This window comes from Lagenorhynchus albirostris, chromosome 10 (assembly GCF_949774975.1).
Source record: "Lagenorhynchus albirostris chromosome 10, mLagAlb1.1, whole genome shotgun sequence".
NCBI lineage: Eukaryota > Metazoa > Chordata > Mammalia > Artiodactyla > Delphinidae > Lagenorhynchus > Lagenorhynchus albirostris.
The window spans coordinates 67,008,272-67,033,981 of record NC_083104.1 but is presented as its reverse complement, the minus strand read 5'-3'; the positions used below and the strand labels follow the sequence as shown (position 1 = coordinate 67,033,981).

General features: G+C 43.0%; 1 protein-coding gene across 4 annotated transcripts in view; it reads right to left on the bottom strand.

The window, feature by feature from the left end:
- Nucleotides 1–24,638, bottom strand: part of TBC1D22B (TBC1 domain family member 22B) — a 65,172-nt gene extending 40,534 nt beyond the window's left edge. For all 4 annotated transcript variants that reach the window (XM_060162760.1, XM_060162759.1, XM_060162761.1 and 1 more), the window contains exons 1-5: nucleotides 24,452–24,638; nucleotides 11,784–11,840; nucleotides 3,600–3,907; nucleotides 1,119–1,298; nucleotides 513–583 (exon numbers count right to left, since the gene is read on the bottom strand). In XM_060162760.1, coding sequence (XP_060018743.1) covers nucleotides 513–583; nucleotides 1,119–1,298; nucleotides 3,600–3,907; nucleotides 11,784–11,840; nucleotides 24,452–24,507 — 672 coding nt within the window. In that variant the 5' untranslated portion in view covers nucleotides 24,508–24,638. The remainder of the gene's footprint in view (nucleotides 1–512; nucleotides 584–1,118; nucleotides 1,299–3,599; nucleotides 3,908–11,783; nucleotides 11,841–24,451) is intronic.
- Between the last annotated feature and the right edge of the window lie 1,072 nt (nucleotides 24,639–25,710).

Below are 25,710 nucleotides of genomic sequence, written 5' to 3'. Positions count from 1 at the left end.
TTATAGGATTTACTGAACGAATGAATGAATTTTACAGGCTCAGGAAATCAAAGTGTTCGTATCACAGTGACAGGCACAGTGCTCCGTTACTTAGTGAAAGTGGGACTAGTGCAGGCTTCTGAGGGAGGCCCGTTTATCAACTCTTCACAGTTGCAAAGTGGGTTTCAACCACCTTGGTTATTCCTACTGAAAAAGGAGGGAAGCCCAGGGAATGTGGGAGCCTGTTCAAACAAGTACTGGCTCACCCAGCCCCACTGTATTCTTCCTCCTTGGTGCTGAGAAGGCGAGATCAGGACTATAGGCACAAACGTGTGCTCTTCTACATGTGTGGGAATAAACTCTCAAGAATGTGTTTCTTTATGCAAAGCAATAGGACTACGGTCCCACAGGTCTGTCACATCCGGTAGGACTAGAGAAGTCTACGGTGCAAGACTTATGTGACCAGACTAACCTCAGCAGGTAAGAAGGGCTGTGTGAGGCTCACGCTTCGCTACACAGTGGGTAGAACTCACCGACAGGAGTCTCCAGGTTACAGGCCGAACCTCCCTGGGAACCCCTGGCCAGCTACACTTCCTCAGTTCATCTGCAAATAGATAAAGGCTTTGTTGGATTTAGCCCTTCCCACAGATGCCCTAAGACAAGCCCCAGCCAGCGCCGCCTGGTGCCTCCCACCGTTCCAGTAGGACGACTGCCATCGCCACCGCCACCACTGCCGCTGCCACCACCGCCACCAGCTACCGACAAGCACAGGGAAAAAGCCCAAAACACAGCCCTGAGCAGCAAAGTGCTCTGCAGCAGTGATCCAGTCAGCTCAGAGATTAGAGTTACAGGGGAAGAGAAAGGCCAGTAGGTGTGGATTTCAGTAAGAATCACCTGGAGGTAGGGGAGACCAAAGCCAGAATAGCTACAGGCCACAGAATCCAGTCCCACCTAATTTGGTCCCTAATTCCTAGTAACATATTTCTGACTTAATACCTGCATGTCACTTCAATGGGCACCAGATCAGGAGATGCTGGAAAAGTAAAAGAAGGAAGAATAAAGAGCAATAGCTTCCAGGTCTCTGAGAATTCCAGTCACCGAGAGGTCCTAGCTTTGGCCCAGGGCTCACGGGGACTCACCTAAGTCGGTGTTGTGGCTGGAGAGAAGCTGACGGAATTTTTCTAGGCGGGTTTTCTCCCGGACAGTCATCGGGGGTGCCCCAGAAGCGTTCTGGTCCGAGATCCGGGCAACAAGGGGGATGATGGGTCGGAGAGGGAGTGACTGCTGTTTGTGGAGTGGGTTCCTCAGGCATGTATCACCTGAGATAATTTGAAAGAGAAAGAGAACAAGCTGTGTGAAGAGCACAGATTCTGAGAAACCTTAAACCTGACTGTCGAGCACTGGTCTCCTCCACCAGAGCTGCGGCTTCATGGTTTGTGCGCTGCCTGAAGGTGCTCGGTGTGAAACGGCCAGGGGATGGAAACCCAGCTGCGCTCCATTCATCCACCCAGAGGAAGGGCTGCGTTTTTATCATACATACCAAGGCACCTTATGTGCAAACAGAGACTCCAGCTGCGGTAGCAAATTTGACAACATTTTTTTGTGACTTCAGAGGAAAATCAATTGTTTTCTTTGTACCCCAACCTGGAACTTTTCTTGGCGCCTAATAGCAAGTTTTGGGGCAACGCAGTCAAAGGCAGTGCTTGCCTTCCTTCTCCACGTCACAGAGCACAGAGAAAATGACACTGTAAAGCACACCGCAATGAAAGGAGGTGGCTGCTCTCCCGAAGCCCCAGCCCTAGCCAGCTGCCCCAAGGGCTGAGAGGGTCAATAGCTCTGGCACAACTCTCACCTGTTCTTGGCCCACTAGTTGTGCTCTGCACACAGGTGAGAGGCTCTGGCCTAAGGCAGGTTCCTCTGTGCTCGCATATTTCTCACCAGCCAATCACATTTCTCTAATTGAAATAACAGGAACACAGACTCAAGCTGAACTCTGTGTCCAGTTCTAGACACTTCTAAACTAGATGGTAGGTAGGAGAAATGAGCAGTATAGGACTAACATTTATTGAATGCTTATTAAGGCATTATGCTCGTCACAGTTACATATGACATCTCATTTGATGCTTACAACATACGGTAGGAATTTATCGCTATTTTAGAGATTAGGAAACTGTAGCTCAGAGAGGTTAAGTAATTTGCAAGAGAGAGCTGAGATACCACCTTAGGTCTGCCTGACTCCAAAACCCTTATTTATTTTACTACCCCAAATGAAACTCAGTTTTAAATTCTGACTGTCCTTTCATGACTGTTTCATATTCTTTACATATTAGGGCCTTAAAAAGTAGTAGTCACAACAAGAATAAAAGAGTGAATACTCATCAACCAGCATGACAAGAAGGTTTACAGAAACAAGTGCCACGGAGTACTTGGCTTGGATGCCTAGTGTAACACGGGGCCTAGGAAACGCAGACCACACGCTGCAGAGCTCAGACCAGCGCGCACTTTTGGAATCAGTGACTGACAGACAGATGCTCCCAGGAGGGAACCTCGTAACAGGAATGGTCTGGGCAGTCCTGGCTGCACAAGGGCAGCTCATTAGGGATTGTGGTGGGGCCTTCCCTCACACTGGGACCCTGTGGAGACCCTCAATCATGTGTGAAGACACTGCCACAGCCTGTAGCTGTGGCCACCCGGTCAGTAGACACTGAATGCCTGTCCTGGGCACGTCATTGAAGGTTCGAGCTGGGGCCCGAATCAGCCACGGAAAGTGACTATGGAATGATTTTAAAGGCCTTTCGGCCTAATTTCCTGACCACAATCTTAGTCTGAAACTGTAAAAGAAGTTCTCTTAGAACATGAGCCAGGACACGCGCCAGGGCTCTGGCATTCTACTTTCTTTTCATCCTTTACCAGTCAGCTGTTTGAACTTTCACCAGCTTGAGGGTACTTCCCCTTCCAGCTCAGAATAACTGGCTTCCATAAAACCCTTCAGGGCAACATTAAATACAGCAATGGATATTTAAAAGAGTACACCGGGCATCCCCAAACATCTGATAAAGCCACCATCATCTCAACCAGTTACTGCTGCCAGTTTCCTGAAAAGAAAGGGTATCTCCTCCCGCCCCACCCAACCTGGTGGGCAGGGAGCCGTGACACAGGGACTCTGTCCCTCAGGAACAGGAAAAAGACAACCTATGCTAGTGGCTGTTCCCCACAGCTGAGGAAGTCAACCAACAGTTCCAAACATTTGTGAAATTCGGCCACTAACAACTGTAACTACATATAGTCAATAGTCTTCAACCTGACCAGGCCTAAAGCAATGTGAAGCAACCAAACCACAGAAGTTTTGGACCCCACCACAGGTAAAGGAAGAAGAGAACGGCAGGCAACACTCGGGTGTCAGGAAGTGAAACCCCGGGTCCCAGGGCCAGGCAGCCATCCAGGTGGGAGGAGTAAGTACAGCTCAGGACCAGTTAGGCTCACTGATGTCCCTCAGGCTTGAGCTCGCCTATTTACCACCCAGTGGAAGATCTGAGGGAGGCCCTAAAAAAACCTGTTTTTATTTAAAATGCACTCTGCTGAAGAGGCTGAGCCTAAGGAGGGGAGCTGGACAGACTTACTGGAATTTCTGGACAGCTGGGCGTCACTGCTGGACTTTATAACCTTGTGGCTGGCAGGAACTTCGGATGTCGTGGACTGGGACCGTTCTGGTCTCACTCTCAGCTTGCTGTGGTTTTCTAGCACTTGGGCAGCAGTTGCCAAAGCAACTTTTGAGTTCAGAGTTTGCAAAGAAGGGGAGGAAAAGTCCTCTTCCTCGTCATCGCCAATGTCCCAAGCATCACTGGTGTTCCGGGCAAACTCATGAAAACTGGAGGCCTTCTTATTCTTCAGAGGAACCGTGCTGACTTTTGACCGCTCTTTAATGAAGCTTTAAGAAAGGAGACACCGTTACGAAGGAATGGTCTGACACATCTGACCATCTTCACTCGCTTAATATAATATTAACAGTATTATAAACTATCTCACGCACAATCATTACCTTCTTCAAACAAAAAATATCCATTTCCATTCCTCATCTGATGCATCCAGACCACCTCTATGCTGCAGAGCCAGACAAAACAAGGACAGCAACGCTCTCCAAATATTCCATGTGCTCCTCTATACTTTCCAGCCCCCCGGCACTTAGGTGACGCTATATGACTAGTTCTGGCCAATGGGCTAAGGAGAGAAGTGAGGCAGTCCCTTCGGAGCCAAAGTATAAAAGAACAGGTGTGAGTTCTCTGTAAGCTTTCTTCTATCATGACAACTCCAGATGGTGGCGCCTCCCTCAGCCTGGATAACAGAGTGACCACGTGGAGCAGAGCCTGCCCACCACACGCACCTGACTCTACTCTGGACAGGTGGTGTGAGTGAGAAATAAGCCTTTGTTGTGTCAATCCACTGAGATTTCAGAGTTAATCTGTTATGACAACATGACCTAAACTATTTTTTAAAGCAGGACATCAACTACTGGTAGAACAAGAGACAATTTTAGGTAGCCCACCTGTATTATGAAACACTGAGTTCCAAAATGAACAAGTTGTTCCCTTTTTATTCTGTTGAAGTCCTGCTGCCCTTGAGGAGAGATCTGAGTTCGCTGCCACTCTGTCTTTACAACTGTTTTTTAACAAAGTGAGGGCAGTCTCAGGATCAACATTTTGTAAGGACAGAATCTGGCTTAGAATTTAATTAATAAGATTGTTTTGTGTTTCACTGTATTTATTTTTAAGGTTACTTTCTATTTTTGGCAAATGATACTGGTTTTCCACTTAGGGAACTAATAAGGTTTATTTTAAAAATAAATTAACTGAGTATATACAAGTTTATTTTTTCAAATGTATTTAATAAATAATAGCATAGAATACAGCAAAAAAATCGTGGAGACAGTACATGACTGAATAATAGAAATAAAGTGCACAATAAATGTAATGCGCTTGAATCATCCCGAAACCATCTCCCCACGCCGCCCCCCAGTCCATGGAAAAACTGTCTTCCATGAAACCAGTCCCTGGTGCCAAAAAGGCTGGGGACCACTGATGTAGACCTTTCCTACTTTCCTGCACTTTTCCTCTTCTTTTTTTTTTTTTTGGCTGCACCATGTGGATTGCGGGATCTTAGTTCCCTGACCAGGTATCGAGCCCGTGCCCCCTGCAGTGGAAGTGTGGAGTCTTAACCACTGTACCGCCAGGGAAATCCCCCTGAACTTTTCCTCTCTGTGAACTCCTTAAGGGCTGGGGGCCCTTATTCTGGTTCCAGGGGACTAGGTAGTTGGGACATTTCTAATTCAGTCTTAATTAGCATCCCTGAGGACTGGAATGCGAGGCGTAAAAACATCATTAAAATGCCTGTTTCCCTCAGCAAGGCAGGGCAACTCTAGACTAAAAACAAGGCTCTGCTGGAAGAGCTGAAGTTCCCCCATTTCCGAGAGATGTTTCTTCCCTTTGGGTAGAGGTGGGTGGTCTAATACCCATTCCATCTCCCTAGATATGTCCAATAGTTATTCTGAAAGATAATTGTTCCTAACATTGATAAATACAGACTCGTAACTCATACAGCTCATCGGAAAGTCCCTATTATTAACACCAAAAAAGATATCACTGAGGCATATTTTCAAACACTAGTCTCACACAAAGGAAAGGGAAATATATCACGCTATCACTGAGGATGCAGGAGATAACATAAGATTACAAGAAGTAACAGTTCAAACGTGAAGGAGGGCTTCCCTGGTGGTGCAGTGGTTGAGAGTCCGCCTGCCGATGCAGGGGACACGGGTTCGTGCCTCGGTCCAGGAAGATCCCACATGCCGCGGAGCGGCTAGGCCCGTGAGCCATGGCCACTGAGCCTGCGCATCCGGAGCCTGTGCTCCGCAACAGGAGAGGCCACAACAGTGAGAGGCCCATGTACCGCAAAAAAAAAAAAAAAACATGAAGGAAACAAGATACCATTCTCCACCCACTAAATCAGTAAAGATTTAAAGATGCATCCTCTTTGGTGCTAACTAAGGTGTAGTGAGACCAGCTCTCTAATACTGCAGGTGGGGGTGTATGTTGTACCACCTTCTGGAAAACAATCTGGCAACATACACACCATGAGCCTGAAAATGATTCATAATTTCTGACCATAAGAAAATAATCATTGAATCAAACAAAGGTGATCTAAAACAGTTTATAATGGTATTATTTATTTTGGTTAAAAACTACAAACAATATAAACATCTAGAAATTGCAAATGATGAGATATATTATGTTTCAGCCACCAGATGGAATGCTATACTGCTTAACGAAAATCACATCTTGAAGGCTATTTAATAACACTAGAAAATGATCTCAATAAAGTGAAAATTGAACCAAAATTATATATTTTTTATGATCTCTATATTTCTTAGAAAGTATATGCACAGAAAAGACCAGGAATAAAATGCATCAAAATGTTAACATTGCTTATCTCTGGGCTATGAAATTATAGGTGATACATTTAATTTTTATAATTCTCTGAATTATTCATGTTTTCTACAATGAGCATATTATTTTTATTAATCACTGGAAAAGGTTGTTTTGTTGGCTTTTGTCAATCCCCAAAGTAAAAGTACTGAATGAACAATCAAAAATGAACAAGAGGGGCTTCCCTGGTGGCGCAGTGGTTGAGAGTCCACCTGCCGATGCAGGGGACATGGGTTCGTGCCCCGGTCCGGGAAGATCCCACATGCCGCGGAGCGGCTGGGCCCGTGAGCCATGGCCGCTGAGCCTGCGCTCCGCAACAGGAGAGACCACAACAGTGAGAGGCCCGCGTACCGCAAAAAAAAAAAAAAAAAACCAAGAGTCCAAATAAAAGAAAACAAAACTGAGGCAGTGCAACGCAAAAATCTGCACGTCAAAAATCTATGAGCCAGTAAAGCAGTTATACCCCAATAAAGATTCTTTTTTAAAAAAAAGCATCTGGAAATATTTAAAAAAAAAAAATCATCCATGAGCCAGAGGCAAATTACTTCTCTGCAGACCTCTTGAGGCTGTATGTTCTGGAGTCATCACTATGCTTCTCCTCTGTGAAAGGAGATCCAGGATCCACAACCTGCAGTACTCACCCCAGTGGGTTCACTGTCAAGAACAAATAGGTGGATGTGTAAGAAAGATCTGCCATCAAAAACATGCTGCATAGGAGTATGCGGCTGTTGTTATTGTTTTCCTCCTTAGAGACCACGTGTACCTCAAGATTGCACAGGACGATTCCAATGGAGTGATAAAGAGTACTTTGGACGCCAAGGTTATTTTTTTTTCCCTTGGTTGATGTTTCTTAAATACCCTCTTGATGTCTTAAGAATTCTTTAAATAAACCACGAATCAAGAAGCTGAATTTTAACTCAGGTCAAGGAATTGACTAGACGCTATTAGTCTAACATTGGGTGAAGCATATGCACACCCTGGAGTGGATCAAAACACTGCACCAGGGACTTCCCTGGTGGCACAGTGGTTAAGGATCTGCCTGCCAGTACAGGGGACCTGGGTTCAAGCCCTGGTCCGGGAAGATCCCACATGCCGCGGAGCAACTAAGCCCGCGAGCCACAACTACTGAGCCTGCGCTCTAGAGTCCGTGCTCCGCAGCAAGAGAAGCCACGGCAATGAGAAGCCCGTGCACTGCAACGAAGAGTAGCCCCCCTCGCTGCAACTGGAGAAAGTCTGCGCGCAGCAACGAAGACCCAATGCAGCCGAAAATAATAATAAATAAATTTAAAAAACAAACAAACAAAAAAATACTGCACCAAGAGATGGGCCATGGTGAGTGTCAGTAAAATATTAATCCAGGTAATTCTAGCTGGGGGTGCCTTTGGCTTATAGGCTGCCTAATTTTAACATGGTCCCAACTAATCTATAACTAACCTGAGGCACAATAATGCCACAGTGTGGCTTGAAGTTTAACCAAAATTACTTAAACAGAACTATATCAAAGTTACAACCAACCTGGCCTCGCATAGACACCTTCACCATACCTCCTTACATCTGTATGCCAAATTATAGTTTGTTTGTTATATGGGTTAGGAAACAAAAGATCAATCATTCTGTGATTTGATGAATACTATGTTGTTTTACTGAGACGGCTGTTCACTTAATAGAAATACAACACAAATTTATTTAGAAAAATAACGTTTGACACTGGTAAAGTGGTGTGAAGCAAGTGGGGAATTTTTTTTTTTTTTTTTTTTTTTTTTTTTGCGGTACGCGGGCCTCTCACTGCTGTGGCCTCTCCCGTTGTGGAACACAGGCTCCGGACACGCAGCCTCAGCGGCCATGGCTCACGGGCCCAGCCGCTCCGTGGCATGTGGGATCTTCCCAGACCGGGGCACGAACCCATGTCTCCTGCATCGGCAGGCGGACTCTCAACCACTGCGCCACCAGGGAAGCCCAGCAAGTGGGGAATTTGCTAAATCCAGTCATATCAATGACTAGTGTGGCTTCACATGAACTAGATTTATAACTCAGAACTAGGATATCAATTCAGAAAACAATAAGTTTAGAAGTTTATTATACCATCAAGTGGCCAATGGGGCCGCTCTGCGGTAAGACTAGTTTCATCTGAGCTATAAAAATTATTGCAGGCAATATTATCACTAATGGTAATAATTTGGCAAATGGAAGTCAAAATACACAGACAGGTAATGACTTGCTGTGCTCGTGCAGTTTAGATGATTGAAGACCCAATGTAAAGGCTTCTGCTGTAATGAGGATTAACCACACAGTAATTAATGGTAGCTTGAAATGGAACGGTAATCAGGTAGCGGAGAAAGTAATAAAAATGTCCCAACAAAGGTACTCAAATAAGGGCAATAAATGTTTTATTGTAACAATCTGGAATTGTAAAATGGTCCAGTGCAGACCTAGATGTTGTCCCAGATTGTAGAGTGGTAATACCAAACCACCACATGCACAAAAAAGGGATGCAATTTATTCAGTGACAATTATATTCCTCCCAAATTGCAGAGCTGAATAACTACTTCTACTGAAAGTATGAATGCAACTCTGCTGAATGACCAGTGGAAACATTCATGGTTTTATATCATTAATAGGTGGGAAAAGGGGACTTCCCTGGCGGTCCAGTGGTTAAGACTCCGCGCTTCCACTGCAGGGGGCGCGGGTTTGATCCCTGATCGGGGAACTAATATCCCGCATGCTGTGGTGCAGCCAAAAAATGAACATAAAAATAAATTAAAAATAGGTGGGAAAAACAAGAGTATATAAAGTTTGCCTTGGCAGTCTGGGATATGGTGATATTCCTCAAGACCTGCCCTAAATACAGAATCAGGGAAAACTCAGTTGATGACAGATGCAGAGAAGGTATGGTGACTCTGACCCAAACATAAAATAGGATAGTACATCCCACTGCCTTATATACAGGTGGATGGCAGATTTTACGTTAGCCATGTGTTTATCAAAGGCCATTATAAATTATGCTGTAATGGATCTATTACTAATCAACAAATCCTGGCTGCGAACAGAACTGGCTACAAGGAACGGAATACTCAACTATGACGCTTAAGTTGTAAAGACCACGATGTCAGGGCACTGAGCTGGTGTCTCTGCAATTCTCTTGTCTTTCCCTCAGGGTACAAGTTAACTGTTACAGTTCTTCACATCTCATTTTCTTTTTTTTTTTTTAATTAATTTATTTATTTTTGGCTGCGTTTGGTTTTCATTGCTGTGCGTGGGCTTTCTCTAGTTGTGGCAAGCAGGGGCTACTCTTCGTTGCAGCGTGCGGGCTTCTCATTGTGGTGGCTTCTCTTGTTGAGGAGCACGGGCTCTAGGCGTACGGGCTTCAGTAGTTGTGGCATGCAGGCTCAGCAGTGTGGCTCATGGGCTCTAGAGCGCAGGCTCAGTAGTTGTGGCGCACGGGCTTAGTTGCTCCGCGGCATGTGGGATCTTCCCAGACCAGGGCTCGAACCTGTGTCCCCTGCATTGGCAGGCGGATTCTTAATCACTGTGCCACCAGGGAAGTCCTTTGCATCTCATTTTCACACTAACACACTGAAAAGCAGGAAATGTGAGTGGAGGCAAAATGCAGCTTTCTTCACAAAATGTTCTCTCTCTGGTCAAAAAAAGAAAATCCTTCCAAGAACCCTCCTTCAGGAGACTTTCTTTTACATCTCATTGGCCAGAACCAATGAGATGAGCCCATCATAGACCAGTCACTGGTATTACCAAGGAATTATTATAAAAGGCTTAAACTAACCCAGATACCTACTCTAAGTACACTGTCACCGGCTCAAGAACTGAATAGAACTGTGGTTCCTGAGCAAGGAAGAAGCAGGTGCAGGGAAGACTGTTGGGAAGGTAATTAACAGTGCCTGTTACACTGGCCAACAGACCAGAGAGTCCACGGATGGTAAAATGAGGAAATAAAATTCATTATACTTAATGAAAATATCACAAAACTACCACAGAAAACATGTTTCCCCTTAAGAAGATCTAATACAAGGTACATACTAAGAAACGTTAAAGAAAAACCCATTGTCTAAGTAAATGCAGGGACTTCATTCCTTCATTCCATAAATATTTACTCAGTGCCTACCATGTGCAACCTGCTGGTCTAGGTGCTAAGGGTACAGTGGTGAACAAAGAGCTTACACTCTAGCGGTTCCTGATATAAAAATTGTGCATTTTACAGAAATGAACAGCAGTCATGCCTCTATAGTAATTCAGAAGACTGTACCTTCTACACATTGGCCAAATTGCAAAAAGAATGAGTTTGTAGAATTATAGAAAGTTCACCACACATTAAGTTATTAAAAGAATATTAAAATATTGATGATGCATATTTGATAAGGTATTTTTCTAGGTATTCAAAATATTTTAATGTACATTATCTTTACTTCCCCGTTGACTATGAAGAAAGAAAGGGTAGATATTATCACACAGGTCCCTGAAGGATGAGAACCTAGGTCTCCTGTACCTCTCAAATCATTCAGCTTTCATTACAAGCAACAACTTTCCTAGAAATAAGTCTCTAAGATTAAGCCTGCTCAAAGATAGAGGCAAAAGTTCTTAGAACATGCGAGAAGACGACCCACCTCCTCATTTAAATTTATTGTGGCTGAATGATGGCCTATGAGAGAAAGATGTGATAAAGCGATAACTGGGGATACAAATACACATCCACACATCTTGGATTTAACTAGGGTCTCTGCTGTGTTAGAAAATAATTTACTAGAATTTTACTAGAAGAAATAGCCTTCTTCTAGGACAGGGGGTGGGGCGGGATTAAAAAAAAAAAAGAAAAAAAAGAAATAGTCTCCAGGGAGCTTTTAACTCCATTGTCTGGCTGCGTTTCCTTGAGTGTGTCAAAGAGAAAGAGGACCTGAAAACTGTCAGTCCCACAGTTATGTTCTATTTGCCTCAATTCTCAGAGAATAAGGAAGAGGGCAGACCTATATATATATTCAGAAGCAATGGGCCCCAGAAACCAGAAGAAGGTCATCAATCATTCAATTTCAGGACACTATTTAATCAATAAAGACCTTCTCACAGAACAGAGAATCCAACACCAAACCCCTACATATACCACCTTCCAATATAAGAAAAAAATCTCTGATGTAAGTTAATTTTCCACTTAGTAATGGACTGCTTAGAGGTAAGAAGATTGCTCATCTTCTGATCCAAAACAGAGCAGAGGAGACACTAGAAAAGGTCCAAGTGGAAACTGTCATTTCAACAAAGTAGGGGAGGGTTTCAGGGTTTTAGGAGAAGTACATGCATGAAAGGAAAAATATCTTGACTTACTTTTTGGTGAGCCGAGGGTCCAAAGGAGGGTGCTGTGCTCCATACACGGGCTGGATGCTAAAAGCAAGGAAAAAAGGAAGAAGCAAGTTGTCAGGAAAGTAAATATGTTGGGTGAGTACCACCTGAATCACAACATTGGAAGGGACTCTGAGAAGCAGGTTGCCTCCAAGAACAACTATACCCAAGCCAAAGGATAGCACCCTACTCTTTAAAAAAAAATGTTCATCTTCCCTGGTGAGGTTTCAGTGCCCTACGTAACTGACTGTCAGGAAGTTCTATCTGTAAAGAAGGCAGCATGGAAAGGCTTTAGAGTTGGAGAGAACAGAGTTCAAATGCCAGTTGTGGTATCTACTACCTCTATAAACTTGCATTAAATTACCTGACCACTTTGAATATGCTTTCTCATCTATAAAATTGGAATATCACCTACCCCAAAGGACCACTTGGACTACAAGACAGTGAAGCAACACCACAAATCAAGAGTAGAGTGACCCACGGGACTCTCACACACTGCTGGTAGGGGTATAAAGAGATACAACCACTTCAAAAATGTTTGGCTGTATCTAGGACGAACAAAATATGCATACCCTAAGACCCAGTATTTTCATTCCCAAATATATATCTTTAGAGAAATATATAGATATGTGTATCAAGAGATACATATAAAAGTGTCCATAGCATTATGGATCCTTTTAGCCCCAAACTAGAAACAACCCAAGTGTCTATCAACAGAGAAATAAACTGTCATGTGTTCACATAATAGAATACTTTACAGCAATGTAAATAAATGGAGTAAGGCTGAAAGTAATGTGAATGGATCTTACAAATGTCATGTTGAGCAAAAAAGCAAAGAATAAAAGAGTAGATACTATATAATTCTATATATATATATATATATATATATACACGTCAGAAACTGACAAAAATGATTTCTATTGTTTAGGGATGCATCCATAGTAGTAACACTATAAAGAAAGCAAGGACTGATTAACATAAAAGGACGTGGTTATCACTGAGGGGAAGGAAGGAGGTGTGAGAGAGAACAGACACAGGGGGATTCTGGGGTGTTCACTTTGAGATTATTTATCAAGTATTATACCAAACAATTGTTTCATGTACTTTTCTGTAGTAGTTCACAGTTTTTAAAAAAAAAAGAAAAAAGAGTGTTCTGAAAATAATTGTTTATCAATCCAAACTGTTAAGTACAAAGGTGACAGAAAAACATGTTTCAATATGTAAGAACTCAGGGAATATGGTCTCCCTGACTCCTTCCTGAAGAAACTACTAGAGGAAAAACTTCTATTAATAATGAAATAAATGGAGAAACTATAGCAAAAGGACTGATGGAGAGCATTTAATTGATTTTACCTTAAGCCTGAGTCTTAAATTTGAGGCTTTATGGTTGCAGAAGAGAATGTAAAAATAATGTAATTGGCAAATGTTAAAGTGGGATGGAGGAAAAAGTAGATTGAAATAAGTAGACTGATTTCCTCATCTTTTACTGACAAGGCTCAAAAGATATTTAAAGCTGACAGCTCAAGTAATATAGGTATAAGTATGTTTCAAGATACAAAATAAAACTAAGAAAAATAATATAATCAACTAAAAGCAAGTGAGGAGGAGGCAGGAAATATAACTACTAATTTTATCATTACTCATGGCAGGGAGTCAATAGATACTGTCTGAAGAAATATGGTAAAAAGTTATACGCAATCACTAGAATAAAAAGATAAACCTTTCAAATCATCAGAATATACACACGCACACCCACCTCCCAAAGCAAGTACTGTCCTGATAGTGAAAGATTTTTTTAAAAGAAAATATTAAAAACAGAACTAAAACCAAATATATCAGTCTTTCCAATAAATATAAATGGGCTGAACTTTCCTATTAAAAGAAAAAGGATTATTGTCAATGGGGCTGGTTAAATAAATTACAGTACATTTGTTAAAAAGAATTAGGCAGTTCTACATCCACTGACATGAAACATTCATTGAAAAAAGATGCAGAGGGCTCTTCCCTGGTGGTGCAGTGGTTGAGAATCTGCCTGCCTATGCAGGGGACATGGGTCGCAACCCTGGTCCGGGAAGATCCCACATGCCGCAGAGCAACTAAGCCCGGGCACCACAACTACTGAGCCTGTGCTCTAGAGCCTGTGAGCCACAACTACTGAGCCCATGAGCCACAACTACTGAGCCCATGTGCCACAACTACTGAAGCCCACGCACCCTAGAGCCTGTGCTCCACAACAAGAGAAGACACTACAATGAGAAGCCCGCGCACCACAATGAAGAGTAGCCCTCGCTCTCCGCAGCTAGAGAAAGCCCGCATGCAGCAACGAAGACTCAATACAGCCAAAAATAAATAAATTTATTTTAAAGAAAAAAGATGCAGCATTATATGCACAATAATATCTCCATTTTTGTAAAAATCTTTAAAATAAAATATATCCACATAATTATATATGATCATGTCTATGTATTTATAGTGTATCTCTGAAAGAACACATAAGACACCAGTAGCAGTGGTATGGAAGTGGAACTGACGACTGGAGGGCCCTGTGACAGAGACTTAGTTTTCAGTGCAAACCTTTTTGTACCTTTCTGAATTAGTATTGTGTACATTATCACCTTTTTAAGAAATAAATTAAGCAATCTTAAGAGGGTTGGGAGGTTTAAACGGGATAATGTGTACAAAGCCCTTCAGCACAATTTCTGCAGGTAGTAACACTAGCAAGTAGTGAGGTGAACGCTGCCTGGCACACACTCAGTGATTAAGAAATGTTGGTTTTCTTCCTCCTTCCAATTTTTGTAATTTATTCCTTACCTAACATTTAGAAAATAGAACAAGTTTACCAAGTACCTACTTTGACATAACAGATGTGATCCTAAAGTTGCTTTTAAATAAAAATGTAGCCAATTCACATTGATTTCTACTAAGATTCCAAAGGGAATATTCTTTTTTTTTTTAACATCTTCATTGGAGTATAATTGCTTTACAATGGTGTGTTAGTTTCTGCTGTATAACAAAGTGAATCAGCTATACATATACATATAACCCCATATCTCCTCCCTCTTGCGTCTTCCTCCCACCCTCCCTGTCCCACCCCTCTAGGTGGTCACACAGCATGGAGCTGATCTCCCTGTGCTATGCGGCTGCTTCCCACTAGCTATCTATTTTAGATTTGGTAGTATATATAAATCCATGCCACTCTCTCACTTCCTCCCAGCTTACCCTTCCCCCTCCCCTTGTCCTCAAGTTCATACCCTATGTCTTCGTCTTTATTGTGTTAGCACGCGGTATTTGTTTTTCTCTTTCTGACTAACTTCACTCTGTATGACAGACTCTAGGTCCATCCACCTCAGTACAAATAACTCAATTTCGTTCCCTTTTATGGCTTAGTAATATTCCATTGTATATATGTGCAACATCTTTTTTATCCATTCATCTGTCGATGGACACTTACGTTGCTTCCATGTCCTGACTATTGTAAATAGAGCTGCAATGAACATTGTGGTACAGGACTCTTTTTGAATTATGGTTTTCTCAGGGTATACGCCCAGTAGTGGGATTGCTGGGTTGTATGGTAGTTCTATTTTTAGTTTTTTTTTTTTTGGTTTTTTTTTTTTTTTTTTGCGGTACACGGCCTCTCACTGTTGTGGCCTCTCCCGTTGCGGAGCACAGGCTCCGGACGCGCAGGCTCAGCGGCCATGGCTCACAGGCCTAGCTGCTCTGGGGCATGTGGGATCTTCCCGGACCGGGGCACGAACCTGTGTCCCCTGCATTGGCAGGCGGACTCTCAACCACTGCGCCACCAGGGAAGCCCTATTTTTAGTTTTTTAAGGAACCTCCATACTGTTCTCCACAGTGGCTGTATCAATTTACATTCCCACCAACAGTGCAAGAGGTTCCCCAAAGGGAATATTCTTGTGTACAATCTTTAGTTATGACTATGTCCCTGACTTTTTTAGTTGTAAGAATCCCTACTCCCTAAACTTCTCCGGAAGGTTAAGTAATTTGTAAATTAACCATCACACGTAGGACCACAGAAATACAAACAGTACTACTTGACTGTATTTATAGAGTATCCTAGGCAGAGGAAAAGAAGAGAGAAAATACGAGGGATTAAAGAATACAGGAAAGTTTGGCTTAGAGAGAGAAAGCTTAGACAAAACAAAAAGCACAAACAAACTAGAAAACCCAAAGGGACATTGATTTCTACTTTAATGTTTGCAAATACTCTGAGTACACCTGAACTCTCCAAGTCCATAAGCTTCTATGTTAGTAAAATATAAAGATCAGAGAATAAAATTTGCAGGAAGATTTCAATGGGTAAGTTGGGTTGGGTGACTGAGTAGAAAAATATGAGAGAATCCTTAGGTTCTCTCCATAAATGAGTATTACCACCTGCCAGTAATCCATGCAGAAAAAAAACAATCCTAATTGTGCAGGTTTAAAGGCCAAAGGCATCAATTACCATCCAAAGACTAAATGAAGACAGACAGAAAGATCCTGGTGATTAAGGTGCTCAATTTCCTGGCATGTATAATTCACCTATCAACCTGTACCATCCACTCCTCCCAAACCCAAACTCAACTCTAGAGCAGGCTGGTCTCCACTCCACCTTCCAAAAACACCTTAAATACTAAACTGGGCTCTTCTGCCTACTCCATTTTCAAAATCTTATCTGTCCTAAAAAATTCCTTCAAATTCTACACCCACTGCCCCAGAAGACCTTCTCTGAGCATCCACTAACCCATTCCTTCTCTGATTCCCTAAAATGCAGACATCAGGGCTTATATTGCTTTAAAAAAAATAAGCTATTTTTTAAAATAAACTAGATTTAGACCATAATATAGGGTACACCCAGGTAGGTGCTTAACACCTACATAAGAAATAAGACATTATTGGACTTCCCTGGCGGTTCAGTGGTTAAGACTCTGCGCTTCCAATGCAGGGGACGTGGGTTTGATCCCTGGTCAGGGAACTAAGGTCCCACATGCTGCATGGCACAGCCAAAAAAAAGAAAAGGAATAAGACACTATGGAGTTGAAACCCCAGCACAACGCTTCCTCCCTTCCTAGGAAACCATTTTATTGAATCTGGCATTTTTCACCCTCATTTTTGTTTTTACATTTTCTATGTATGTATCCCTAAACAATATATAGTGTTGCTTTGCATGTTTTAAAGACTTTATATAAATGACATCATACTGTATTTATGACTTACTTTGACGCTAAATCATAAATGCTACTTTAAATACTACTTAATTTCATGGCTGGTTGGCTGATTTCTCCAACACAAATTTAAGAAACATTTGCTCTACCACAAATGTAAAAGGCATTTAATTCACATTTTCAAAAACAAAGAAAAGTCCAGAGAAAGATATAACATCCATGTACCCATCACTCTGACTTAACAAATATTAGCACTTGTCACATTTCTGTTTTTAAGAAAATAAAGCGTTAGAGAGACTTCTGAAGTCCCAGTTGCAGTCCCCAGCCCCATTCCCCTGCCTCCCCAAGAGATAACCACTATCCTGAAGTGGGTACAAAATCCTTCCCGTCTGCTTTTATACTTTTACATATATTCATGTATCCATAAACAACATATAATATCTTTTTTATGTTTTAAAACTTTACATAAAAGACTGCATGTACATATCGGTCTACATCTTGCTTTTCTCACTCAACAATGTGTTTTTACCCAGCTCTGCTTTTAAGTTTTTCTGATTACAGAAGTAACATATGTTAAGTGGAAAAACTGGAAAGGCAGTAATATGCAGCATCCTCACCAGGGGAAGCTGTGCTGCCAAGGAGTTTTTCAGCTTCTACTGAGCAGTGGTGGCACCATGTCTTTTTCTGGAGTCCCCTCACCACCTGGCAGAGCATGACACACACCAGCAGGCACTTAACAATCCTTAGTGAGTCAAGGCTGGAACTATACAAAACCCAGGCCTCTGTTTAAGCTGACTCCTGTCTAGCTAGACCTAAAAACAAGAGGCAATCACACTGCCTCTCAGAGAAATCGCACTGCACACACAGAGAAAAGAATGCCACGGGCTGTGCTACAACAAAGACAAAATGAAGCAAAAATCTCGGTCAATCTCCGTTGTTCTCTTCAATAAACCAACGCCAAAGGATGTATTGGCATAGCTGGTTCACGTAGTCGGAATGGTGCGTAAAGCTTGGCAGGAAAAAAATCAACAGGTGTTTGTTCAGCACTGACAGAGGAGCTAAAGCAAACATGGGAACAGAGCTATCCAATTCAAAGCCAAACATGCTGGCAATCAATGCAGGGTCACACACTCACTTGATGGAAGTCTTCCAGAACTGGCTGTTTCAGGGATAATTCAGTATCTCCTAGTCACTGACTTTATCAATAAAGCATTTTCAAGCTAAGAATAGGTGGTAATGTACCTGCCCAGATAGGCTGGGACCATTACGCCGAGTCTACTATCAGATTCATTAGTGTTATGAAAAATGACCAAATGACAGAGACGGTTTCAGTTAAAAATCCATGGGCTCCTAAGTGATTCGAGTGATTAGACACTTTTCTCAACTTCACTGAATGTTCAAAGAGCTCCTTGACTTTCACAATAAACACTTTTGCTTAAAAAGAGGGAGAAGCCCTCCCCAGAAGGGTTGGAAATGAGAACGTGGGAAATGGGCCAGGCTTTGGCTCACATTTGTCTCTCCTACTCCAAGTCTCATCCGCATCTTTTCAATGGCAGCGTCCACACCCTTGGACTGGATGAGGTGCTTGGACAGACGGTGTCTAAATCTTCGCAGAGATTGAGGGAAGGGGGAAGCAGTAGCAGAGTGTGGATCAGAAGTCAAGAAATTTACAGTGTCCTTTGGGGCAAGTCACTTTCCCCCTCTGGCCTCAGTTTCCTCACTGGCAGTGCTCTTAGGGTGGAATTCTAACGTTCTACAATTTCGTGACACTCAGATGTTCAGTGGGGCCAGTGATTCACTGCTTTCAAAAGCACAAGACAGAAAAACCCACTTCTGGCGTGCCCCCCCCAAACCTACTCTTACCTGTAGATCATGCTTTTGTGAGTGACAGCGCAAAAGAGAAATATCCAGTGACACAAGTTGGAGTTGGCAAGTTTAACATTCAACGTCAGAACTGGTAAGAGCCTCAGAACTCACTTAATCCAGACTTCTCATTTCATAGATAAGAAAACTGAGCATGGAGTAGTTAGTACGTTGTCCAAAAATGTGGCTTTTTCTGAGGATAGGACACCACAATCTTACCTGACCACCCAAGCCAGAAACCTGAAGGTGACATCTCTTTGGCACCTCCTTCTCCCTTACTCCCCAAATCCAATGATTTACCAAGTCCTGTAGATATGCCCAAACATGTCCTTTATTGCCATTGCCCTAGTCCAAGCCCTCTTAACCTCTCCCTCTACTAACTGGAGTAGCCTCCTAACTATAGCTGACTTGAACAACGGGGATTAGGGTCACCGACTCCACTCACAGCAGGGAGACCAGTTAGGAAGGTATAGCAGTGGTCCAGGCAAGAGAGGACTCAGTCTGATCCTGGTAGTAGGGGGAGAAGTGGTGAGAACAGCTCATATTCAGGATATATTGTGACAAGCCAACACAGGACTTGCTAATGAATTGGATGCGGCAGGAAGATAAAGAGAAGGATGAAAGACATTAGGATTTTTGGTCTGAGGAACTTGGTCAATGGGCCATTAAGTGAGATGGACAGAATACCTTTGCAGGAGTGGGCAGATGTGGAAATCAAGAGTTCTGCTTGGATGTGTTACGTGAGAGATGCTATTAGACAGCAAAACAGAGATGCATTAACTGTATGGTATCCAGGGACTTCCCTGGCAGTCCAGTGGTTAAGACTCTGCACTTCTACTGCAGGGGGCACAGGTTCGAACCCTAGTCGGGGAACTAAGATCCCACATGCCTTGTGGTGTGGCCAAAAAAAATTGTTCAGTATCCATACGGCAAAAGCATCCAGCACTAGAAATCAGGTTTCTTTCAGTCTAATTCAGGGCTATTTTTCTCAGTGGTTCTCAAAGTGCAGCTCCCAGATTAGCAGTAGCGGAACTTCTTAGAAGCTCAACTTCTCAGGTTCCACCTCAGACTTACTGAATTAGAAACTCTGGAAGTGGGCTTCCCTGGTGGCGCAGTGGTTAAGAATCTGTCTGCCAATGCAGGAGACCTGGGTTCGAGGACTGGTCTGGGAAGATCCCACATGCTGCGGAGCAACTAAGCCCGTGAGCCACAGCTACTGAGCCTGTGCTCTAGAGCCTTTGAGCCATGGCTACTGAAGCCCGCATCCCTAGACCCTGTGCTCTGCAACAAGAGAAGCCACTGCAATGAGAAGCCCACGCACCACAATGAACAAACATGCAATGCAGCCAAAAATTAATTAATTAATTAATTTAAAAAAAAAGAAACTCTAGAAGTGGGGCCTGGCAATCTGTGTTTTAACGAGCCTTCCAAGTGACTCATTACAGTTTGAGAACCACTGCTCAAAATCATACTCTTCATCGCTAACGAACACCTGACAGCCACAGAGACCCTGCATTGGGCTTCTTTGTGCCTCCGTAAACCCTCTGCCTATTTAACAATAGGTGGTATTTTTTTCCACCCAGGACTCACTGGGGGTTCCAGACACACCACTGATCAAAGTTTTTCAATTCCAGTTTCAGAAACTAGAGCAACTAGGAGAAACAAATAAAAATAGGAGCTACTGTAATCACAACTATCATTTTCATAATGCCTAATATTAATGAGTACCTTCTATGTACTTTCTATGCATTATCTCATTTAATCCTCATAACAGCCTTATAAGGTAGTCTGTCCCCATTTTACAGATGAGGAAACTAAGGCACAAAGAGGTTAAGTAACTGCCCAAGGTCACACAGTTAGAAAGTGGCAGAGCTGGGATTTGAAACCAGGCAGTCAGGTTCCAGAGCTTGCATTCTTTTTTGTTTTTTCTCCTTTTTTGGAGATATAATTGACATATAACATTGTGTAAGTTTAAGATGTACATTCTGTTGGTTCAGTACACTTACAGTCGCCCTCCGAAGTTTGATCCACGGTTGGTTGAATCTGCAGATGGATGTGGAACCCACGGATATTGAGGGCCAACCATACTGCCATTTCATATAAAGGACTTGAGCATCTGCAGATTTTGGTATCTGAGGGGGTCCTGGAGCCAATCCCCCCCCAGACACTGAGGGCTGACTGTACTGCAATATGATTACCACTGTCGCATTGGCTAACACCTCTATCATGTCACATAATTATCATTTCTTCTTTGTGGTTAGAACAATTAAGATCTAGTCTCTTAGCTACTTTGAAGTTTATAATACAGTGTTGTTGACTATAATCACTATGCTGTCCATTAACTCTCCAGAACTTATTTATCTACTAGTTTCAAGTTTCCAGAGTCTGTATTCTTAACCACATGGTACATACTACGTCCTGTCTTCCTAGGCATCCACACAAGGACCATTTGATGTATTAAGTACATGGGGCTCTTATGAATAACTGAAAGAACTTAAAAAAGATGTTTAATTCCATCAAATTACCATATGACCTAGCAATTCCACTCCTACATATACTCAAAAGAATAGAAAACATACTTTCACACAAAAACCTGCACCGTGAATTTCATAGCATTATTCATAATAGCCAAAAAGTAGAAACAACCCTAATGTCCATCAATTAATGAATGGATAAACAAAATGAGGTACTTCCATACAAGGAATATTAGTTAGCCATTAAAGGAATGAAATACTGATACATGCCACAACATGAATGAGCCTTGAAAACATTACACTTAATAAAAGAAACCAGGCACAAAAGGCCTCATATCACATTATTCCATTTATAGGAAATGTTCAGAATAGGTAAATCCATAGAAACAGAAAGATTAGTGGTTGCCAGGGGCCAGAGGGAGGAAGGGATGGGGAGTGACTAATGGCTATGAGGTTTCTTTTCGGGGTGATGAAAATGTTCTGAAATTAGTGGTGATGGCTGCACAAAACCATTTATACTCTAGATGAATATACTGTATACCACTGAATTATACACTTTAAAAGGGTGAATTTTTATGATATGTGAATTATCTCAATAAAGCTATTATTTTACAAAAGGATGTTGTTGTTGTTGTTTTTGCGGTACGCGGGCCTCTCACTGTTGTGGCCTCTCCCGTTGAGGAGCACAGGCTCCGGACGCGCAGGGTCAGCAGCCATGGTTCACGGGCCCAGCCGCTCCGCAGCATGTGGGATCTTCCTGGGCCGGGGCACAAACCCATGTCCCCTGCATCGGCAGGCGGACTCTCAACCACTGCGCCACCAGGGAAGCCCCAAAAGGATGTTTAAATCATTTTGAACTTGAGGCTATTTTACTACATAAAATTCCTATTTGTTGTAATTAAGGTTGCTGGATCATGATCAAAGAAACTGAAAGTAATCTGCCATCTCTTTGAATTTTTACCTTTCAATTTGCAAAGAGTAAACTAGTTTCACTTCTAGGTTGCCATGGACCTAGACACAGTTATCTGTGTCATTTCCCCAACCAGAGAAAGTTTTTCTTCAGTATGACTGAAAGAGCACAAATGCAAAAGTTCTGTTCTTGAGAAAACGTCCTAATATTTTCCTTAAATCAAAGCACGTTCTATCTAAAAGACCTTTAGTTTTCTCCCATAACCAGGGGCTCCTGGAGCTTCCCTGCTAAAAGCACACAGCTGAACAATGTTTCTCTTCAACAAGCAAGGTACTATTATGAATTCTGGCAACATTTTAATGCCTTAAGATAAACAATGAAAATAAATACCTAGCACTGGAGTAAGGATCAGAGAACCATTCTTTTAAATGTTTACTTTCTCTAATAATAACAGTAATACTAATAACTACTATTTATCAAGCAACTATAATGCGCTAAATAAACACTGTCCTAGGTTCTTCACAAATACGGTGTTTAATTCAGTCCTCACAGGAACCTTTAAGAAAGTATTTTTATCCTCATTTCACAGATAAGGAAACTGAGGCCTAAAGAGATTAAGTAAATCATTTGCCCTTGATCACACAGATAACAGCCCCATAATAATCCAAGTCTTTCAGAACTCAAATGTTCTCTCTTCTATTCCTGTATATTCCTCTTCAAAATGAAAAAGGAAGCCAGAAACTTGAAGAAACTGAAAAGACTGCTCTTCCTATCTCACAAAAGTAGTGCTTTGCAAAAAAGATGACTGTTTCTACAATCCAAAAGAGGAAATATGAAAACAAAAATTGTTAATAACGACCAGCAGTCAGTAGGCACAAAATACTTTGCCATGTCCCACATCTCAAACACTGCTTCCTGATTTAACAGTTTTCCCATAGGTTCTGATTATAACCTTCAGATGTCAAAATTTAATGAGCTCACCATGGAAATCCCCAGAGAACAGCAGTTAGCGAGACTGGAGAGCTCCCTAGACCAGGAAGGAAAAAGAATCAGTTGGCAGGAAGTGGTGCCTATCTAAAAACATAGAAGTCTTTAGCATTAATATTAACACTGGGATTCCACAGCACTTTAACCTGAAGCTATTTCTGCATTACCTTGTATTACTTAAAGCTGATCCCCAGATGTCTAACAGGATCCTAAATAAAATAAGACTGCTGCATAACAACCACTGACCCTCATTTCTCTCTTGCTATTTAAAAAAAAAAAACCCACAGGTTTAAAGGATTATCCCTGAATCAATCAATAAGGAAGGGTAGCACGTGGGGCACAACCAAACATGAATTTCATTATCAAGTAGACTGTGGCTGTCAGAAATCTTAAATTTAAGACTGTAATATACATTCCTTTTACTCCTTAGGACTACCCCCAAACAGATTTAAACTATAAACCAACAGTAGACTGACGAATGTACAATTGCTAAGAGACTCAACATATACCAAAAAGGGGGTGATGGTGGGAGTGGAGAGTAACTTAGAAAGTCCGTTCTCCTACTAAACAATTTAATGCAAGAAGTACATTACCAGGCAGAGGGGAAGAGGTCACTTGGGGTTGAACAAATCCTTAGAAAACGCTAAAGAAATATTCTCAATTCTAGGTCACCCTGTAATAATTCCTAACGGGAAAGGGCCAACTCAAGATACAGTAAGGTCGAGCTTAAGAATTTTCCTCACTTTTCTTGTCCCCCCGCAGACGCTCCCACCAGAACTTTTTTGGGAGTCCAGGAGAAAAATTCGTACGTGCAGAGCTGGGGGAGCGACGGAAGGGGCCATCCTCGTGCAAACAACTACCTGTGCGCGGTGGAGACCCCCCTCCCCCCACGAAGGAGTTCCGTTTAAAGTGAAAAGCAGCTCTGGGGATGGCCTTCCAAACCCAGGACCGACACTGATTATTCACCCAATTCCACTGTCCCCTATGCCCGAACTCCGGCCACCTCCCGGCCGAGGGCAGCCGCTCCAGAGCCCTACGCCCCCAGTCCCGGGTCTGCTCCCACACCCAGCCACCTCCAAAGCTCGGTGCCCGCTCCTTTGCCTGACAGCTGTCCTCCCGCCACCAGGCAGCCCCAGCTCCCCCCGCCCAGGTTCCCCCAGCCTTCTTGGGTCGCTGACGCCCCAGGCCCGCGGGATTTAGGGTTTAGGATCTGGAAGGGTTTGGTCCAATCCCCTCTTCTCAGCGTCCTAGGCTCACCTCCCCGGTAGCTTGGCGCTCCTCTTCCAAAACTGCTTGCTGTTCTCGGCGGCCATTGCTCCGGCCCGGGGAAGGCCCTGTAGGCTGGCCAGGGGGGTACCCAGCGAGATGCCCCCAGGACCCCGCAATCGCAGGGCCAGCCCAGGCCGCTTCCCCGCTGCCGGTCACCCTCTCCCAGCTCCCGGGGGCGCCATCTTGGATGTGGGCACCCTCCCACCCAGCGCCGCTGCCATTGGTGGGTTGCGCAGGCTGTGGTCAGACAGACCAATCGGAAGCTGGAATCCTGCAGGCCGCTGAAGCCGAACGGTAACGTCAGGGGCTGGGCACACAGGTGAACCGGTCAGGCGGAGCTTGGACGAGCCGGGAGGCGGGGCTGAAAGTTCCTTAACCCTGGCAGGAGAAGCGGCAGGTAAAGAAAGGGACCTATGGGAAGGAGGAGAGGGTGCTGTTTTCTTTGGGGGGTAATGAGGTTCCTGAGTCTAATACTTTTTGGAAAGAGAGAGCATATATATTTATATACATAAATCTTTGATCTAAAAATAAAGGCCCATGTGTTGGTTGCAGCCCATTTTTAACATCTCCCAACTCAACGACACTCGTTATTACCTTCTCCCCTCCCCCGTTCCGTTCGGACCCTGATATATTTTAATTTGTGGAGGAAGATCGATACTGACCCGATGGCCCAGAGTTGTTAACTGTTCAACACGTGAGTAACGGTTGGTTCACAAGAGCCTCGCTCTCCTCAGGTAATTGATCACTATTAAAGGACTTGTGCTGTAGGTGAAATTCAAATGATCAAATCTCTGTTTCAACCAATAACTGTCACTTTCTGACTATGAGAACCCAGATGCTGACAAACTTCTTATTTTATCTATCCAGTTCAGACTACAAAGTAACATTTCTTGAGAGGACATAGCGCATCTCCAAGGCATGAATCACAAAGATTAAGGATGTACCCTCAAACACCCTTAATGTCCCTTATTAATCAATTGTATATCCTTCGCCCTTGAATTTATTTTCAACCTAGTTTTGACTCAGAATGAGATTTAATATTAGCATTTTGAATCCTTTTAATGTCTTGTCGGTGTTTTTTGCTCTTTTTGAGTTTCTGTGGTTGTATACCACAGAGACTGAGGTGGGGCCGGGCAGGGGGTGGGGGTGGTGCAGGGAGCACACCCTAGTCCAGAGTAGTTTTTGTCCCAACGAAGGACTGATGAGATAGGCTGATCGTTCTCCAACCCCACTCCTGGTTACTGCTA